At 54.6% G+C, this 19,626-nt stretch overlaps 1 protein-coding gene across 1 annotated transcript in view; it reads right to left on the minus strand.

Annotated features, from left to right (window-relative positions):
- COL22A1 (collagen type XXII alpha 1 chain) overlaps positions 1-19,626 on the minus strand; it is a 186,233-nt gene that overhangs the window by 46,199 nt on the left and 120,408 nt on the right. Inside the window, exons 35-42 of the mRNA XM_039846211.1 lie at positions 19,077-19,139; positions 16,414-16,500; positions 15,909-15,953; positions 11,277-11,363; positions 5,832-5,867; positions 4,458-4,511; positions 3,289-3,333; positions 493-540 (exon numbers count right to left, since the gene is read on the minus strand). Of these exons, the coding sequence (XP_039702145.1) occupies positions 493-540; positions 3,289-3,333; positions 4,458-4,511; positions 5,832-5,867; positions 11,277-11,363; positions 15,909-15,953; positions 16,414-16,500; positions 19,077-19,139 (465 nt within the window). The remainder of the gene's footprint in view (positions 1-492; positions 541-3,288; positions 3,334-4,457; positions 4,512-5,831; positions 5,868-11,276; positions 11,364-15,908; positions 15,954-16,413; positions 16,501-19,076; positions 19,140-19,626) is intronic.

A 19,626-nucleotide genomic window follows, 5' to 3' on the forward strand; every position in this document is an offset into this window, starting at 1 on the left:
GTCCGGGATCAGCGAGGACGGGAGTGTGTTTCCAGGAAGTCACTGACCCTCAACCTGTCTTGGGTCCCCTGCATGCAAAACAATCATAAATGCTACAAATCTCACACAGGAACTGTGAAAACTAAACCAGAGACACACATCAAGCTCGCAGACAGCACTGCCTGAGGAACTCTGGGAAAATGGAAACGGCCGATGTCTGCCCTGTCCAAGAAGACCGCCGCTAGCGACATGGGGCTACTAAGAACTTAGAACATGGCTAGTGTAACCGAGGACCTGAATTTTAATTGTATCTTGTTTTAATTAAATGGACACATGTGGCCAGTGGCTGCCATATCCAACAGTAGACTTATCACATAGCCAGGCACAGAGTTCTCAACAAATGCTGCTTTTACTGTTGGTCCCATAATGTAGCTGTTCAGATAAAAATCACTTATTGAGATCTCCAACCCCCCATCACCATTTTCAAAACACATGCACGTTTATTGTTTTTACCTTCACCAAGAGATTTATGTCCCCCGGAGACAGCAGTGAAGAGAGGCCCTACAGAACAGAAGTGAGTAAGTACAGGCCACACAGACACGTGACATAGTCCATCCCACGTGTCTTCGGATGGTGAAAGGCCTTCGGAACGGCAGCTGTCACTCATAACCCGGGCATCTGTGCTGTGCACAGGATGCAAATGGCCCAGTGTATACCCCGAGCCTAGGGGCCAGAGAGAAGGCGCCTCTGAGGCACCGAATGTACAGGCCGCCAGTCCTAGCCAAATCTGGCTGACATTGGCCTGTCTGGCCCCAGTGTCCTGCTGGCTTCTCCTCTTCTCCTGGTGGTCCCTCCCCCCACTCCCGTCAAAACTCTGCAGGTCATATGGATACTGTAGAAGGCAAAGGGGTGGACTGTCATAGATTCCCCAGACAAGTAACGCTATTGCGATCGGTCATTCACAACCTGCTATGAATGTAATGCAATTTCTTCAGCTCTCGCAGCTGAAATAGCACTTGAAACCTCATCTGTCATGATGGGTTGAAAGTCTCTAACTCTGGGAAGGAGGTTTCAGAAATCAGCAATTGCGAAGTCCCTAAAGCTACACAGGAGTCTGCAGGGCACTGGATTCATCCTCAAACACAGGGAGTGGGAATGTGGCTGGTCCGGAGCCCGAGATGGGTCGAGGCTGGGTTCGCATTAGGGGACAAGGGACAGAGTTGGGAGGGGACACGGAATGGAAAGGCGGTCACTGAAGGGAAGGGGGTCTTGGTAAGAACTGGGGATTAGCATGCTACTTTGCCAACTTCTAAAATTCTGTGAGGGAGGAGAGGCGGAAAACCGTGTCTCCGGGGGGAAGGCGGAGAAGTGTCCCGTAGAACACGGGGAGCCAGAGGCCACCACCGAGCTTGTGGCAGCTGATTTCTCCCAGTGAAGTCTGACTTTAGGTTTCTGAATTCTGGATGCAGTCTGCTATCCTGGGACGGCTGAAAAAATATTCTTTGGGATATTTTTATGCTGTCGGTTTTCCCCGGCTACGCCCCTTGTCCTGACCCCAAGGGGTTTCTGCCATAGCCTGTGGCTTTCAAGACCACGTGACAGTGGCATTGGACACGTTTGCAGAGGATAACGTAACCTTGGGTGTTTCAAGTGTTCGGTCCACTCTCGGGACTACTGCAAGAGGAGGTACCCGAAAGAGACGGGTTGGACCGGCTCAGATTTGGAGGCGCTGAGGGAACCACCTGCCCTGGGCGGGAACCCACCGGGCTGCAGCTGCCTGAGGCCAAGCCGAGGCTGTCCCAGGCCTTCCACGGGAGGGCCCACCTTGCAATATTACCTTACTGAAATTGAATTTGTGGGGCGGGGGGGTGGGGTATTTTGAAGCCAGACATTTTCCCCCTGGGAAGTCGATAACAGTAGAGGATTCATATTGTTCAAACTGGGACATTTTTATGCTGCTGGTATTGTGTTCCTTGGGATGTTTTTACGCTGTTATTTGAGCCCTTCGTATAATTACAGTAGCTATGTTATCCGACGTGACTGGGCATTAGTTACAACGGCAGAGAACAAGGAGTGAATATTCAGTCTAGGTACAGTGTGGCCTTCGGGGCAATTTAATTAATGACTTTGCTCTGATCCATTTCTGCAAAGCTCACAAGATTGGTGTCAAGAAGACACACGGGGACAGGGTCTGCTGCGTGGGCCGGTGGCCTGCCAAAGGGGGCTGCAGGGGACATAACGGACTGCCATGCCCACCTCAGAGGAGCCGGTCACACACGGTGGCTCGTTGTTAGGCGGGTGGGTAAGGGATCATACAGTGGGAACAGAAGACACAGCCTAGGCCCCGCCTAGGCCCCCCTCGCCTCCTGGTGTGCCATCCGCCAGCAGCTGGGGACACCAGCTGGAAATGCCAGGGAGGGTGCACAGCCCGTGACCGACGGACACGCATCACTGTGAACTCTCCTGGCTGGCGGCCGAGCGCCGAAGCTCAGCCACGCCGGCAAGACCAACCCCGACGGAAACCCGGTCGCCGAGGCTCAGGTGAGTGTCCCTCGTCGGCTACACTTCCCGTCTTCCCCGGGCACTCATGGTCGCGTCCCACGCCCTCGATGACATGATTGCTGGGAGAATTAGGGGCCGTCCTCGCAAGCCCGCTGCGGGGGGACTGGAGGCTCTGGGCCGTGTCCTCCAGGATCGACATGGCTAGACATTGTGGGGTCACCAGGCACTGCTAACTTCAGGGAAGTGAGGCAGCACGTGTGGCCAGGCCGCCACGACCCCACACTCAGACTGTCCCCTCCTGCTCAACCTGTCACAGCTTCCGCCGTCCTCACCACGAGAGAGCAAAAGCCAGTTCCTGCTGCCATGCAGGGCGGGCCCCTGGGAGGGGCTGCCCAGCTGAGCCAACGGCAGGGAGGACTTGGCAGTGGACGCTGCTGCTGTCCACTTGCTCGGCCCAGGTCCGCGCCTACGCCTCTCTGTCCTGCTCCACGGCCCCGGAGGCCGCAGCCCCGGGGATCGGTCACCAGCTAACGCGCCTGCAGGCCTGCGCTTGAGCTGGACGGAGGCGGCTCCCGCGTCCCTTCCCGCCACTGCCGCCGTCACCTGGCTCTGCAGCAGACATGCGGTGGCACTGGCTCCCCACCGCGGTCTATCTCTGGCACTGCAGCGTCTCAGATTAGTTCTCTCTGCCCACGGCTTTAAAGCAAGTCCCTTTTTAAAAGTCTCTTGGACCATCTGAGTGACACTTCATCCCCGCTGGGGCCCTGACTGAGAGCCGACATCCCCCCGGAACAGCTAGAGACGTACTGGCTTGCCGGGCGGCCCTCTTCCTCCCGGACTGCCTGGCACCCCCTGAGAGAAGAAAGAAAGAAACCGTTAGCTGTGCTCAGCACACAACCCTGACCCGCTCTACCCACGCCTCCCCTACCCGAGTCCGCCAAGCGTTAACTCAGTGGGAAACATCAGCCAGCCGTGAAGACGGGCCCCGCCAAAAGCTGAGGTCTGATCTCAGCTGAATACTGAAGGCTCCCCAGGAAATGCCAACTGTACAAACATTTAGAACAGTGAGCGACCCCTCCCGTAACTCCTATCCAAGACACGAAACTGAACACCACGCGCACACGTGTCCACACGCACGCACACGCGCACACACGCGCACACACACCCCTATCTTAAACTCCCACCGTCCTTTTCCAAACGCAGCGGGAAGGACCAGCTTCGACAAGGAGGCGCCGCTCCTGTCGCACTGGCTGCAAGAGCCGGATGCACAGAGTGGAGCGGGGACATCTCAGCGTGCGGAACGGAACCCCAGGAGAGGACGGGAGGGTCACGCGCTGCGCCTGCTGACCGTGAACCGAAACTACGGAGATGGGCAGCTGCGAGCCTAACCAATAGAGGCCACCACTCTGGGGCCAGACGTCTTCGCTCCAGGAGAACTCACGGCTGCCACTTCCCCGCCTGCTCCGGGAGTGGGAATCCAGCAAGCGCTACGGCCCTGGCTGCTGCTACGCATCCAGGAGCAGGAGACCCGCGTCCCTATCTTCTTGGAGCTCAGGTCTACCCGAGCGAAAGCCAGATTGTGGAGATGAGTGGGAAGGGGTGAGTGAGGGATAATGAGCACCGGATACGTCTGTGGAAGGCCCCTGAAGGGAGAAAGCCATTCCAGATTGGGGTCAGGAACAAGTCCACGGAGAAGGTGGGCCTCACTGAGCGGGACTGACCGAAAAACAGAAGCACTGAATGGGATAGCCGGGAGCGGGCGGGGTCCTCGACGTGTAACCCAAAAGCATAAAAAATAAAACCAGACCACGCAAAATTAGAGGCCACAATCACAGAAGAGCGAACACCTGAGAACGTTCCTGCGCGGGGTTAGTGGAGGAAACAGGTCCTCGGGGGTTTCCTGGCCGAGGGAGGCCGGGCTTCCGGGGGGGTCTGTAAGAACCTCGGCCGAGCCCGCACCGTCTCTCTTTACTTACATCTTGGCCAGCTGGTCCCTGGGGGCCGGGGAATCCAGGTAAGCCTCGCGATCCCTGAGGAAAGAGAAGAAGCCCCCAAAACAGTTTAAGCAAAATCAGGCCCCCGTTCCTTGGCGAGGGCTGTGTCTCCTGTATAAGCGTCTGTTGCTCTGAGGAGTCTGATATGGAGCGTGGTGCTCGCTGACTCATCTCACTATCCTCGTGGGGGTGGGCATGCACACGCGCACAGAGAACGTGCCAGACAACCTGCACGGTGAGCCTTGCTGCCCAGGCCCCATCCGCAGGGCCCTGTCGTGAGTGGAAAGGGACAGCTCCTGCAGGGACGCAGGCCTGAGCTCGAACCCTGGCTCACCCCCACTCCTGCGTCCCAGGGATAACCGGGCCTGGGGGCTGCTGACCAGCTAAGCGAGTAAACCCGGGCTGACCCAGCACAGTGCCTGACCCCTCGCTGGCCGTTTTCCTTTTTCAAGAGAATCACTCCCATTCCGTTGAAAACTTCAGGACACTACCAGGAATTGGCACAGATCTCTCTCCTAACGGCCCTCACTTCCTGCAGGAATTTTCCTTCAATAGATCTGCAGGCGGCAAAGGCTCTGTGTCTTGGCAGAATTCGCCGCGCGGCTGCTCAGGGGCTGACCCTGCCTCTCCCGGGGCCTTCGCGAACCTCCCCTTCGCCCCGACCCCTCCACCAGGGTCTGTCTACTCCACCTCTGCTCTCACGCCTATCAGCTGTCTGCTCTGAGCCTCAGTTTTCCAATCTACAAAACGGGTATAAAAATCTCCTCTTGAGTTCAGAAATCACACGAGTGAGCAGAATTAAACACGTGCAACATGGCACAGGGGACGGCGTCGCCAGCTGTCACCAGGCAGCTCCTGCGCTGGGTGAGCTCACGGGAATTCACGCTGTGCTGATGAAGGGGCGCAGGTGTCTATCAGCGGGGGCTGCCGCCGGGCCTGAGGGCTCGCCCATGGCGTCCCCTGCATTCAGTCCGTCAGCTCCGACCGAGCCCGCCTTACAGAGATCCGGCATTTGCTCGTGGTGATTGGGGGTGATAAGGCCAGGATTCAAAACTAGTACTTCTGGCAATGTGATAAATTCATGAAGCCATGGCTGTCCTTCCATGATGCGGAGATGCCACGAAGCAAAGCCAGTCTCGGCCTGGCCGATGACGACACAGGCGTGCTGGATCAGATGGCCCCCACCCCCTTCCCAGTGCGTCCGTCAACAGGTCAGCGCTGCATGTGGCAGCGTCCCACGGTGAACGCTAGGGATTTTCTGAAACAACTTTAGTTCCCGGCCACTCCAATTTAAAACTGATTTGATTAGGGCAGAATTTCTCCCGTCAAAACCCAGCCCTTTCAGTCATACTGTACCGGGGGTCCTTTATCTCCCGCGGGTCCAGCCGGGCCCTGAAGAACAAACGAACAGAAGTAAGCAAAGTAGGAACGAAATATTCGCGTAAACGCGTTGAGGTGTTTATTTCTAAGCCAGGTCTGTCTGTCCGTCCGTCCTTCCTTTCCTTCCCTTCCTTTCCTTCCTTCCTTCCTTCTTCTTTCCTTCCTTCCTTCCTCCTCCTCTTTTCACTCACTTCCCTCCTCAGGTCCTCATCCTCCATTCTCCTCCTCTCCTCCTCTCTTAACAACTCTCTCTCTCTCTCTCTCTCTCTCTTCCTCTCCTTTCCTTCCCTCCCTCCCTCTTTCCTTTCCTTTTGCCTTTTTCCTTTTCTTTCTTTCCTTTCCTTCTTTCTTTCCTTTCTTTTTCTTTCCTTCCTTTTTTTTTTGAGTTTATTGAGCCAAACTGACGGAAAACAAGATCTCAAATGCTCTGCCCAAGCCAGGTTTCTAATTGTCCTCAGAGGGGCAGCGAACTTCCTCCCATCTTGAACCGGACTGTGTCACCCTGTCGCCACCCACCCACTGGCATTACGCGTGGAAATGCGCCTGGAACCTGCTCCATTTGCCCCTGAGCTGGTCTCGCCCCACCTTGGCATCTGCTTGGTTCCTGACACCTGGGTCCATCCCTAGTCTGTAGCTCTGGTGTGGGGTGGGCACCAGCACCCCAGCATCCTAGTGCTGTACCCACTTCTTACTCAGGTGAGGCTGGGGACACACTCAGGGCCAGACTCCCCAGCATGGCCTGGATGGCTGAGGCCGCACTGGTGCTTCTCCCCACTCCTATGAGGTTGTGCACACTCGTACACACACACACACACACACACGGGTCTGCACTCCTACGAGTGTGTCCAGCCTAGGCACACTCGGGTCCGAGATACAGCCCCCCAGATGTGCTCCATGACCGGGGCATTCGTGCGGTTTTGGGCCCTGCAGGGAGCAACACCTTCCTTGTCCCCGAGCCTCTGCTCTGTGGTGCTTCCGTGTGCAAGGCTCCACCCTGCCTTCCTCCCTGGACACATTCTTGTCACACTCTGGTTGTTGAGATGTCACCGCCCATACACAGAAAGCCATCCTGGCTTCTCCGGGATGCTTGTTAGAGATGGTGTTCTGGCTCCTCTGTGCACCCCATTCAGGACGTGACGCTTAGTGCGACCATTGCTTGTCGGCCACCTGTCCTCCCCGATGAATGGACCGCACGCTGCATGGGACGGGGCGCCAAGCTCCTCGCTCGGCAGTCTGCACGCGCAGCACGGCGCCCGCACGTGGATGGCCGAGCATAGCAAACAGCGCCGCATCGAATTTTAAATTTTAAAGTGCAAGGAGAACCTGGGGGTCATCTGTAATCACCCTTCCATTCCCCTGAGGGGCAAACTAGGGCCCGGAGGGAACAAGACACCTGCCCAAGCCACACCAGGGGCCACCAGCCGGCACCCCATTGCCCAGGAGCAGAGCCCGCCAGACCGTCCTTAGACATCCCAACGGGGAGATGTCACACACATGCACAAGTTCTGGCAGAATGACACGCCAGGTAACCTAAATGCCTGCCCGTTAAATATGTCCCAGAACTGCCTGGTAAAACAGAGTAAGCATCATTCTAAGTATAGAGCTGAGCACTAAAACAAGCATTGGGATCTCCGGAGGCCTGAAGCCAAGCAGGTAAATCAAGCAGGTAGGATGATGGCCTCAGAACTCCATCTGGGGTCCGTCCAACTCAGAAGTCACTGCTCCCTGCAGTACTCGCACTGCTTCCGTCCAGGTGTGAGTCAACGGCACACGGGGACCGATGTCCACGCATCTGAATGCTGCTCCTTGCAAAGACTGTCTATTCCTCAAGGAAAGGAACTCAGTTTCTTACTGGCCCGGGGAATGCTGCCATATCATCTTAGAGTCAGTCGCCCTTTGTTCCCAAATTAACTTCCAGGACCCACAAAAAGCATTTAACACATTCATCAGACTAAGTTCCAAATTCCTCTGTGATGTCATTGGATTTTATTATCAAAAAGGTCTTCACTTCAAACCTTAGCTTTATCGATTATTAGCTGCTTCAGCCTGAGCCAGTCACTTAGTCTCTATGAGCTTCAGTTTCCTCGATGGAAGTACAAAGACAGAGGCCACCCTGCCTCGGGCCATCGGAAATAAAAGAAGACACTCTAAGTAGAGAAGCGGGCTGGTTCCTGGCCGCGAAAGGCATGCCCACAGCGATTGTTTGCCGACTTCTAGGAAAACATAAAAGTGTGTCGAGTCGCAAGGGTGAATCATGACTTCCTAGGGTCACGCCTAAATCTGACACCTACGCCTTTTCAACAATCACCACCCTCTTTTCCAAGATCACACCCACAGGCGTGTTTACTCAGGAGTCATCGTACCCTCACGTGCAGATTTTGATCTGATACCACTTTCCACTAAAAGGAACTACAACTCCTTGGAGAAGTGGCTGATTCTGGACAAGGACTGTGCACAAATCTAGAACGTCTTGTCATTCCAAAGAGCAGGAAGCCCTGGGGGATTGCTAGGCTGCTGCCAGGTTCTCAGGGTCGATGAGGACAGGCTCTTATGGGCATATGACAAGACGATCTGAGCATCGAAAGGAAGAAAATAACTGCGCTCTATTAAAACACATCCAATGTGTTTAAATTGACTTCAAAATTATACAAAACAAAAACATCTAGTCATCTTTGTAAGCTGCTTGAAAACCAAGTCACTACTTGAAAACAGTCAGAGGGAGAGACTGTCGTGTCTATGGCCTGCCTTCTGTGTGGCTGGTGCCACTGGGTGTCTCAACTGTAAGCGAGGGGCTATTTCTGCATGTAGAAGCATTCCAGCTAATACGTTAAAAACAAACAAACAAACAATAGAACAGGAATAGCACCAGCTGCCTCTCTTGATGTGCGAATTGATCTAAGCATCAGACATCAAAGACCAGGAGCATCGCAGGGGAGATCAGCAGTCATCACGTGTCCCCCGATGGAGGCACACGGTACCTGTGAAGTCTCGCCAGAAACTTCCAACCTGAGCTGATGGGGCCTCTAGGCCCACGTACCGGTCTACAGGACACAGGACACAGCGGCGTGTAAATTATTAAACTAGTCCACTCCGGACTGTGGAAAGCTTTGTGAGACCAAAACACCATCTTGTTTCATCAGTTAAAAAACTGCAAAATGAAAAAAATAAAGAATGAAGGGAAAATCTGTAGAGAAAAAAAGAAAAAAACGATTGCTGTGTATTCTGGTTGGATCTTGATTCGAACACAAGGAAACTACAGAAGCTTGACGTTTATGGGGAAAATGGGAACTTGAACGTCGACTGGCTGTGTGATGGCCTCACAGAATTATTCCGGGAGGGATATGATGATGACATTGTGGTTACGTTCAAAAAACCCTTATCTTTTAGAAATATATGCTGAAACATTTATAGATAAAGGGCTGTATGCCTAGGACTGTCTTCAAAATAACAAAGGGAAGTAGAGGACGAGAAGGAAGCAGTGGCCACTGAACAGGCATCTGGGTGGCTGGAGCTGAGTGCGGCCACCGGGGTCCACTTCACGGTTCTGTCAACTTTTGGTGTATCTGAAATTCTCCATGATAAACACATACCATGTTATATGTTCACAACATGTATATCACATACACGATGCTCACACGCATGTACCACACGTACACGTACATACACACACGCACTGCGCGCACAGGCACGGCGATGCTTCTGCTATTTGCTGATAATTCAGTTAGTGAAAATTTACAAAGTTGAAAGCCCCAGGGGTTTCGAATGCGCTAAATGCTCTTCTTTCTCTGCTGTGAGACTCGGCTGAAAATAGTTTCCCTCCTTTGAGGCCCCCCACCCCTGGTCGCCCCTTCTACAGAACAGCTCTCGACCCACCACGGAGTGCCCGGGGCTGCCTGTGGCAGCACGCCCCTAGCGCCCACAGCGGAACACACTCACTGATACGTCTCCCTCGGGCCTCTCCCTTCCCCTCACACTGCCACCCCCAAGGGGTGACATCCGAGAGCATTTCCCAAACAAGCTTGCCCTTGAATCCTGTCCTCAGATGCTCTGCCTAATCCCAGCCCTCAGTGACGAGCTGACCCTCGCAGGGCTGAAGGAAGGGATGTGGGCCCTGAAGACCGCCCTGCAGACCACCCGGCAGAGGGCAGCGTTCCGACAAGGGGTCAACCGCATCCCTGACGAACCCACAGCCCGTGGTCACCCCTCCTTCACACACCTCCCCTCGCACACCCCCGAACCCTCCGCTCAGACCCCCAGCCCACTCCGAGCCTATGCCGGAGGCCACAGACAGGGTTTATGAAAATTCAATAAGGTTTCCTCTACCACGGAAGCTTTTAATAAGTCAGAGTGAAGGAAGGACACCAGACCGCTGATTTACAGCCTCTTGGCCAGAATCTGCCAATTACTCCTCAGGTGAAGCCGCTTAGGCGGGCGGGCGCATCGTGGGCGAAGTTAGCCGGCCCCAACGGGGGCTGCGGGGCGACCTGTACCCACCTCTGCCACCTGGCTCTCCGACTGAGGGCCGAGCCGGTGAACCCTTAGGGACTTTCACTTACAGTCGGCCCTCTATTCTGGGGGGATAATTCTGGCTTCAGAACCCTACTCCAGCAGCCCTGGAAAAGGGCGGGGTGGGGAGAGACGTGGTACAAGGGGCAGAATCGGAAGCACTGGAAGGAAGATACGGTCCGTGGCCCTACTCTCTACGGAAAGGCATTTCTAATAAATGTCTATTCTCCAAACAAATAACTGTCTAAATTTCAAATCTGGATGGACTAGCTTGGGAAGCGGTGTGTCTTCTATTTCTAGACGAGGGCAGGTGGGGGCCGCAGATACTGACAGCGACCTTCAACTTGGATGGGGCCCGGATGTCGCTGATCCTCACAAGCCTCACAGCTCGAAGGCTTCACGACTGCTCAAGTCATAAACTGACCTCCAGCAGACCGGCGCGAACTATTCTTCAAAACTACCAATCTGCAGACCGCTTCCTAGATTTGACTCTGGAGACTGTATTCAAACCTTCCTCGAGTCCACTTTGTTCCCACCTGTATACTAACAGGGTGGGGGGCGGGGCGCAATGAACTCTTTTTGCCTGGAATACATGAAAGCCTGCCATTTCTCCAAGTCACATCGCCTTCCCGACCAAGTCACCGTCACTGGCTACAACTCGGTTTGTGCTAAAGTTGTCCAGAACTTTTGTTTAAGTGAGACAGTCTTAGTCTCCCCAAAAGCCTCACCCTCATAAGACATACACCCGGCTTTAGTAACCCTGTCGGCCACGGTGGACAGACCCAGTGGCCGGCGACCCAGCCCCACGTTAGCTGGGGAAGAGAGTTTCTGCGCTTAGGCCCAGGGCACACGTGGGCCAGCAGGGACTGCTGTGTGGCCCCAGAGCAAGGGTGTGCTGCATGAGTGAGGACTCACCGGAGGGCCAGGAGGGCCAGCAGCCCCGGTGCCCGGGTCTCCGCGGGTGCCAGGTAAGCCAGGGACCCCAGGTGCACCTCGGTCCCCCTAGAGAGAGGAAGAAGGAGACAGAGATCAGTTCTGGGATGGAGGGAGCCACGGTTCAGAAGAGATTATGCTCTTCCAATCCCAATGTCACTCTCCGCCAGGCTCTCCACCACCTGGACTCTGTGCCCACCGCCCGCCCAGTCCAACACCCGCCAACCACGGCCACCAGCTGTGATCATGCGCCTTTCAAGGCTGACCATGCCCAGCCCTGACCACGGCTCCAAACGTGACTACGACAGTACAACTCTCCATGTGACTCTGGGTGCTCTTCCAGAAGTCATCATGCCCCCGTCCTGAGCACACCCCAGATTACCCGGTACCCATATTTCAACTCAGTTCCCAAATCACCAGTCAATTAATTTGTCACTTGACCAACAATTTGTCAAGTACCTATATTTCGTGGGTCACTTTTCCAGGGACAGGGAGAGGCGATGATGACTGAGATACAGCCTTCGCCTTCAAGCACAGTGGGTTTAAGTTATGCCTTCGACACTGATTAACTGTTGACTTAAAAAGCAACAATTCCCTGAGCTTTAGTTCTTTACTTACAAAGAATACGAAATAATAGGGGCTGCCACATCGGCGGATGTCACGCTCCTTAAAGGAGATGACGCCTACCCAGTGCCTGGCATGGCACTTAACCTCGACGCAAGCTAGCTGCTGAGGTCACCGCTGTCTCATGTAGTTGTCACTCTGGACTTTGATGGGAAGAGAAAAAGGGGAAAGAAAGGGAAAAAGGGAAAAGAAAGGGAAAAAGGGAAGAAATTCTATTTGCCATTTCCTGTAGAGAGAAGCTGAGACAGAATCATACCTTCTTGTCCACTATTTCAAAATCCTCAGCCTCTGAAAACAAGTGCTTATTACAGCTCCACTGGCAGAAAAGCCTGGCTTGCACTGACACAGGCTATTTACAGTCTGTAGTTATCCTGTTTGTTTGGGTTTTTTTTTATGGAAATCTACACGGTTCTGTTGCATCAATATTAACGAGTTTGATTAGGGATGCTGCCCGACACACCACAGTAAATGTTATGTAGTTTGCAAATTACTACCTTTCTAAATTCCAGAAGAAATTCAATCCAGAAACACACATGGCCCCGACCGTTTCGTGTGCGAGACTGTGTACATATGTTAGATGCGCTGAAATGCAGCCAAGCCCAACACTGAAATGGCAGGTGACCTTGTTCCAGCCACTTCACGTCTCTGGGATGAGTTAACTGGTATGACAGATGGAAAGAGCCCGAGAAGGTTGTGGACACAGGGGTGCGTATATCTTTTCAAAGGAGTGTTTTGGTTTTCTTCAGATAAATACCCAGCAGTGGAATTGCTGGGTCATACGGTAGGGCAGTTCTGTTTTTAATTTTTTTGAGGAACCTCCAAACTGTTCTCCATAGTGGCTGTGCTCATTTGCAATCCCAACAGCAGGGCATGAGGGCTCCCTTTTCTCCACATCCTTGTCCACACTTGTTGCTTGTGAACTTATTGATGACAGCCATTCTAACAAACGATTGATGACTGGATAAAGAAGAAGCGGTACATACACACTCAGCCATAAAAAAGAATGAAATTGTACCATTTGCGACAACACGGATGAACCAAGAGGGTATTACGCTAAGTGAAATGAGTCAGACAGAAAGACAAATGCCACAGGATCCCACTTACATGCGAAATCTAAAGAAAAACATAGAGCGGAAACGGACTCATAGACACAGGGGAGAAGCTGATGGCTGCCAGATGGGAGGGGGGTCAGGTGAAAAGGGGACGGGGCATGAGAAGCACAAAGCAGCAGTTATGAAACAATCCTGGAGGCGTAAGTGCAGCAGAGGGAGCACAGTCGATGGTACGGGAGCCACTACACAGAGTGCCAGGCGGGTGCTGGACGAACCAGCGAGATCGCTCCGCGAATCACACAAACGTCTAACCACCGCGATGCCTCCCTGAAATTGACATAAAATAATGCCGACTGTCAACTGCAATTGAAAAATAAATATCAAAAAAAAAAAAGAAGGTTGTTACGAGGAGCCAGTGAGACAACGTGCAGCAAACTGATTTCAGGTAGACCCTGACATTGCTAGGCAAAACACTGCTTTATTAAATTTTACGTTCTTAATAATCAGTTTATCCTCCAGGCCCACAGGGGCCATGCCTCCCGAGGGCCACCCTGGCCTCTGTCAACAGCGCCCTCCCGAAATTCTCTTCCAAGTCCCAGACGGCGTCCTCTGTCTCTTTAGAATAACACGGGATGAGCGATTCTGGGAAACACGAGAAGCTTCGGACTGCTGGGAAATCTCATTCGTGTGCGTGGTGACGGTGGGAAGGAAGGCGGTGCAGAAACAGGCGCATGTGAAGAAAAGTGTAACGAACTACGAACGAATATGGCCCGCGTCATGCACCTCATAAACTCATTTCAAAGGTAAGAGACAAGGGAACATCGAGTGTGACAGGCATAGCATCGTTTTGTCAGAGGAAGCAGAAGACAGAACACATGTTAAACACACAAACGTGTCATCACAATCCATGTCTTCTTGCATCTCAGTTCCTCTTTAAAACATTTAGTGTACATTTTCTCATTCTGTTTTCCAGATTAGCTTGCCTCTGCTCCTCTCCCCGAGGCTGTTGCATGCGCACTGGGAAGCCCTGGCTCCTGCACGCTAAGCCACTCTGATGACTGGCTTCGTATTCCTCCACGCTGTCTCTAACACCTCCGCTTCTGGCAGACGCCGTGCCCTTGCGGGGGGTTCTCCCATCTGCGTCCTAAGCTTCCAGATGCCCGCCCGTTATTAAAACTTAGCCCGGTTATTCCATTTCTATAAACCTCTGCCGGCCCCACTCTGTTCTCCTGCTGGCATGTGGCACATCGGCATTAATCTTAGCACACTGCCCTCCCTTTTGTCTGTCTGACCCCGACTTCGACGTAAGTGTCCTAAAAGTAGAGAGCATCCATTTACTCCTTTATCCATTCATTCAGCAAGTACTTGTTGAGCACCCGAAATGAGTCAGACCCTGTATTGGGTACACTATCTATACACTTTGGCATTCATGGTGCCCAGCATGGGGCCTGGCACCAGTGGCCTTTAAGAGAAATAACCTGAATGCTAGAATGAACGAATCCAGCACCACTCACATTTCGTCCGGTACTAAATTCTGCCTCTAACCAAAACCAACTTTTTACGGAGGAGGGAATGTGACAGAAAGCCCTCTCCCAGCCCAGCCTGGAATCTGAGTCACTCGCTGAGTGTTTTCTGCCGGGTGGCCAGGCCTGGCTCCACCTGTATGTTTATGGCCCACTGTGACACTAACGTTTTCCCCGAGCAACTACACTTTATAGCTTAATGGACTGAAAAGGTTAGAAAGTGGCCCCAAGAAAAGAGCACGAGACCTTAATGCTGTGTCGGCAAAGGCCAAAAGGCTCACGATTAAGAAGAAAGGGGCCGAGGAGACAGAGTCTGTAACCCCGACTGCAGTGCCTGCTCTGGCTGCAAGGCAGCCCACGCCGGTTCACTGTGTCGGGGAATAAACACGCGAGGAAGGAGGGTGGCATTTACTGAGCAACACCTATGTGCCATCGGATCTTTTCTCTCTACAGCAGCCCTTTGCGAGTTTACTGAAAAGGAATAGCAGCTCAGGAAGCATAAGCCACTTGCCTTTAAGTCAGCTATCTTGTAGGCAGCTGAGCTAGGAACATAACACAGTCCTGTATGAAAGCAAAGCCTGTTTATTTTGCTAGACGTAAAAGAAAGAAGGCATCTTTGAGAGTCTTCCTGCAGTCATAGTCATTAGGATGGGCTAAGAGGGTGCCCATGGAACCCTTTATACAGCTCTCTTCCTCGATCCCCACAGGTGCTTTCAAGTCAGCACCCGGGACAGCACCAGGGCCAGGCGCACAGCAGGCACTGTCTCTGGGGTCTGCGTCCATCTCTCCCTTCCTTTTCCTCCCTTGTGCCTCCCAGACCGCCTCTCCCTCCACTAAAGACCTCTCTGAATTCCAACCTACCTTTCCATAGCCAATCGACTATGGAAACCTTTATTTCCAAACCACATTCTAACTTACAAACGAAATGGCCATCTGTTCACACGTCTCACGTTTTAAATGGGAGGGAGTATTCGGCCAAAGAAAGAGCATGACTCACCTGGGTCCCCTGGAATGAAACTGGCTGGTCAGCTGGAGCCTGGGTCAAGGCTGTCCGCGCTCCCCCACCCAGGCTCTGGCCTGCCTCTCCATTCTGCGGTGCCGCCTCCACCCACCCGTCACTGTTAGCCGCCTGAAATGCGGGGACCACCTCCCGCCCGTTAGACGAATAACGCAAGGCTGCCGAGAGCGAGCTCTGCTGGCTCCGAGTCTCTTTTGCGACTTCGTTTAATCAGCGAATGTCTGTAAAGCCCACCTGTGTGGCGAGGACTTCGTGGAGCCTCTAGCCGAGAGGGATATGACGCACGGACGAACGTGGAAGTGGGCGAGGTGACCAGGGGGAGCTTAAGGACAATTTCTCAAGGTCCCCTTCTGAGTGCAACCCGCGGCACCCACGCTTTGCTTGGATAAACACCTACCTTGATTCCGAGAGGTCCAGGTAAGCCAGGTGGCCCACGGAGTCCCTGGGGAGATGAAGAACACAGGGATGATCATGGAACCATGAGTCTGTGTGCCCCGTGTTGTTGTGGGGACACAGATACATGGGCGTCTCCCTACGACCCTGTGTGAAGGAAGCCTGTTTTGGGGGCCACGAGGCCCTAGGGTGTAAATCCTGACTCTGTCACCCACTGCCTCTGTGTGGCCTTCAGAAAATCCCTGTCCCTCTCCCTTCGCTTGCCCACTTGCCCACCTGAGACCCATGTCACAGGCTCCCGCAGGAGGGCGCGGCCGTGTCTCCGGACAGGCCTCACCCGCCTCTCACACACAGTCGCTGCCTCACTCACCGGGCTGTCAAGGCCTTGCGCTTTCGTCGGCTCTGACTCGTCTTCTGCAAAGTTTGGCCAGCGAGTCTTTTTTGCTTTCCCCTTTTCTAACTCTGGCCTGGCTGTCATAGGTACAGAAACCCCCAGACCTGACACATACCGGCTCTCCGTCCTTCCCCGCTCCGGGGGTCCCGGGTGCACCAGGATCACCTCTGGGGCCGGCTGGCCCTGGGCTCCCCTCTTCGCCCTGGAAAGAAAAGTGGATGGTTTCTGGGATCGAGCACGTGCAGAGGGTCAGCTTTCCAATGTGAACCAGCCTGCAGGGCGTTGGCAGGCATCCTGGCGATGGATGTCTCGTTTCAGAGTGTCACCCCTTCAGAGGGCCCAGAAAGATGGACTATGTGGTGTGTGTAACAGGTTGGGCTGTGCCTCCCCACATTTCTATGCTGAAGTCCTCACCCCAATAGCTCTATTTAGAAACAGGCTCTTTGCTGATGTAATTAAGTTAGGTTAGCTGAGGTCACACCGGAGCAGAGTGGCCCCTGATCCCACATGAACCGGTGGCCTCGTAAGAAGGGGAAGTTTGGCACAGACGTGCACTGAGGAAAGGCTACATGAGCACGCGGGGAGAGACAGCCGTTAACCAGCCAAGGAGAGAGGCCAGGGAGCGACCCTCACGGCTCTCGGGAAGTCGGCCCCGCTGGCGCCCGATCCGGGACTCTCGGACGTGGCGAGGAGAGCGGGCAGTACGCTTCTGCTGTTTAAAGCCCCAGTCTGTGACCCTCCGTTAGGGCGGCCTTAGCAAATGAATACAACGGGGACGTGGCAATGGAAAGGACACTAGTGGTTTGCCAGTCCATCCTCCCACCGAAGGCAGGACACCGAACAATGTGCCTCTTACAGGCAGTCCTCCTTGTCTGCTTGACCTCCCTCGAGGGCAGAGCTCGCACCTCTCCAGGCTGGTCCCTCCTTTCCTGGGCGGCCCCACCCCAAAGTGCTGCTTTACGTTCAGCTGAGATGGCCTTCTTTGAAACCTGCCACACGCTTGCCCCCCAAACCTGTGCTGCTCTGCAGACAAAATCTAATCCTCTTGACGTGACAAGCCTTCCGTAATAAAAACACAGCTCGAGGCTCCAGAGTGGAGAGGGAGAGGGACAGAGACAGACGGAGAGAGGAGAGACAGAGAGACAGACGGAGACCGACCAGTGCGTGCTTGCGGGATCCGCGGAGGCAGTTGGGCTTCCTGCCGACCCCGGCCAGGGCTCGCCGTGTTTGACCACAAAGCCACGCACCCGTGGGCTGTGGGCACCGGGTGGAACCACATGTGCCACACAGGCTGCCTTTCCCAGTCACGGTTCCCTTGGTCCTAAGTGGCCGCCTGGGTGTGTCCAACAGTCCCTGGCCCAACTGAGGTGAGGTGAGAGGCACCAAGGACGGGCGGGGCGAGGCGAGGGGCGGGGGTGTCTCCAAGCCCAGGGCGGGGTCTGCTTCCCCAAGCCGCAGGCCAGCCCCTGGACGCGGGAGAGCCATCCGTGTGCTGGCAGGGGTCTGTGCCACTGCGGGCACTCACTCCCTCCAGCACCACCCTGGCCCTCGGCCTGCACTGCGCTCGGCCAAGGAGAGGTGTCTGGCTCCCCCTAGGGGCTGATGTGCCAACAGCGCACTGATTTGCTTGTCTGCTCCTGTCCTCAGAAAACCCCTAATTTCTCGGTCACCCCTTCCGGGGTGTCAGCGCCCTGGTACATGTCCAGATCAAGCCCAACCTTCAGACCGCGTGGCATAATCGAGGCAGAGCCGATGGGCCAGGGTTTTCCTCCCTCACTTAATCTGGGTCCTCTACTGCCCTGACTGCCGTCTAAGATGGTATTTTTTTTTTTTTCAAAAAAGAAAAAGAAAAAAATAGTACCTGCATCACTTAGAGGAGTGATCATTTTATCTTTTCTGTGGCAGCAAAATTTAACAATAGATGTAAACGTTTGCATGCTAGCGGGAAGGCACAATTTTAAAATACTTATGTCAGTAAATGGTTACTTGAGGAGGAAAATGATCGGCCGGCCTGCGGGAAACAGGCTGGGGTCTGAGTGGTGGCTGACTGCAAGCTCAGTAGTAGCTCTTAATTCTCGCAACCTGTGACCAGCATGTCATCGTCCCCACTTGACGTATGAGAAACCCCAGGTGCACAGAGGGCGCCTGCGACCACGGTTTCTCGTCCTTGGAACGATGACATTCGGGCGGCTCATCCGTGCTGCGGGGGGAGGGGCGCTGCCCTGCGACTCTGAGGTTTTCAGCAGAGTCCCTGGCCTGCCCCGCCAAATGCCAGGATGGCAGCACTCCGTCACCAGCAGACGTCGGGGACACTTCCTAAAACGCGAGGTCGGAGAAACTGAAATGGGATTTCAAAAGTCTGTGGCTTCTCCTCTGCCCCAGGGTGCTGGTGTTCAGGGGGACACCGTGTCTCTCTTCTTCCTCATAAGTTAGGTTCTTCCCCATAGCTCGGGAAACTCTAAGCACGTGCTCGCAGGTGCGGGATGGTCACGTGGGAGCATTGAGCAGGGGACACGGGACCTGGCGTCAGACAGGCCCGGCTCTGTAGCCCCGGGGCTGAGAGATGGAGGGCAAGTCAATTCACCTCAGAGCCTCGGTCTCCACACGTCAGCGGGGACCCATCGGCGTGACGGGGCTGCCGTGAGGCACGTGGGATGGTTGCAGGGCCCCCTCTCCCCCTTCCCCTCAGACAGCCCCCTGCCCGAGCAGCCCGGCTCCTCCGTCCTTGCTGCTCAGAAGCTGAGACCACATGCTGCGTGTCAAGAGGTCGCGCTGTGCCTTCCTTACCTTCTCGCCGCGCTCCCCATCTTTCCCAGGGGGGCCTCTGACGCCAGGGAGGCCCTGGAGAAGAAAAGGTCATTGACAGGGTCAAGATCAAGACAGCTTGTGGCCCCCAGAGAAAGGTGACCAGGTCAGTGACTACAGCTCTGTCCCTACGCGTCCCCACCCCGAGGCCTCTCCGCTGTCCCCTCCCTGCTCTGCTCTAGGTCCCTGCACACCAGAGCTCTCGACATGCAGGCATGGGCTGCCTGACGCTCCGCCCACCCCCCACCCCCGGGCTGCAACTCTGAGCGCCTGGCTTGGAGGGGACACTGGGGAGGACGAGGACGGCCTGAGAACACAGGCTTGGCACAGAGACCTGCTCCGCCTGTGTCTGCAGTCACCAGAGGTGGCTTGGAGACGAGCCCAAGTGCACGTGTTCCAGAGACACGCGAGGAGGGAGGTGAGGGAGGTGAGGAAGGGGAGGACGGCAGGTGGTCTGTGACACGGGTCTGTCCTGCAGGGACTCTGGGCGCCAGTGAGGACGCACCCTCAGAACAGCGCCAAC

Source organism: Pteropus medius, unplaced genomic scaffold (assembly GCF_902729225.1).
Source record: "Pteropus medius unplaced genomic scaffold, Ma_sr-lr_union100, whole genome shotgun sequence".
Lineage (NCBI taxonomy): Eukaryota > Metazoa > Chordata > Mammalia > Chiroptera > Pteropodidae > Pteropus > Pteropus medius.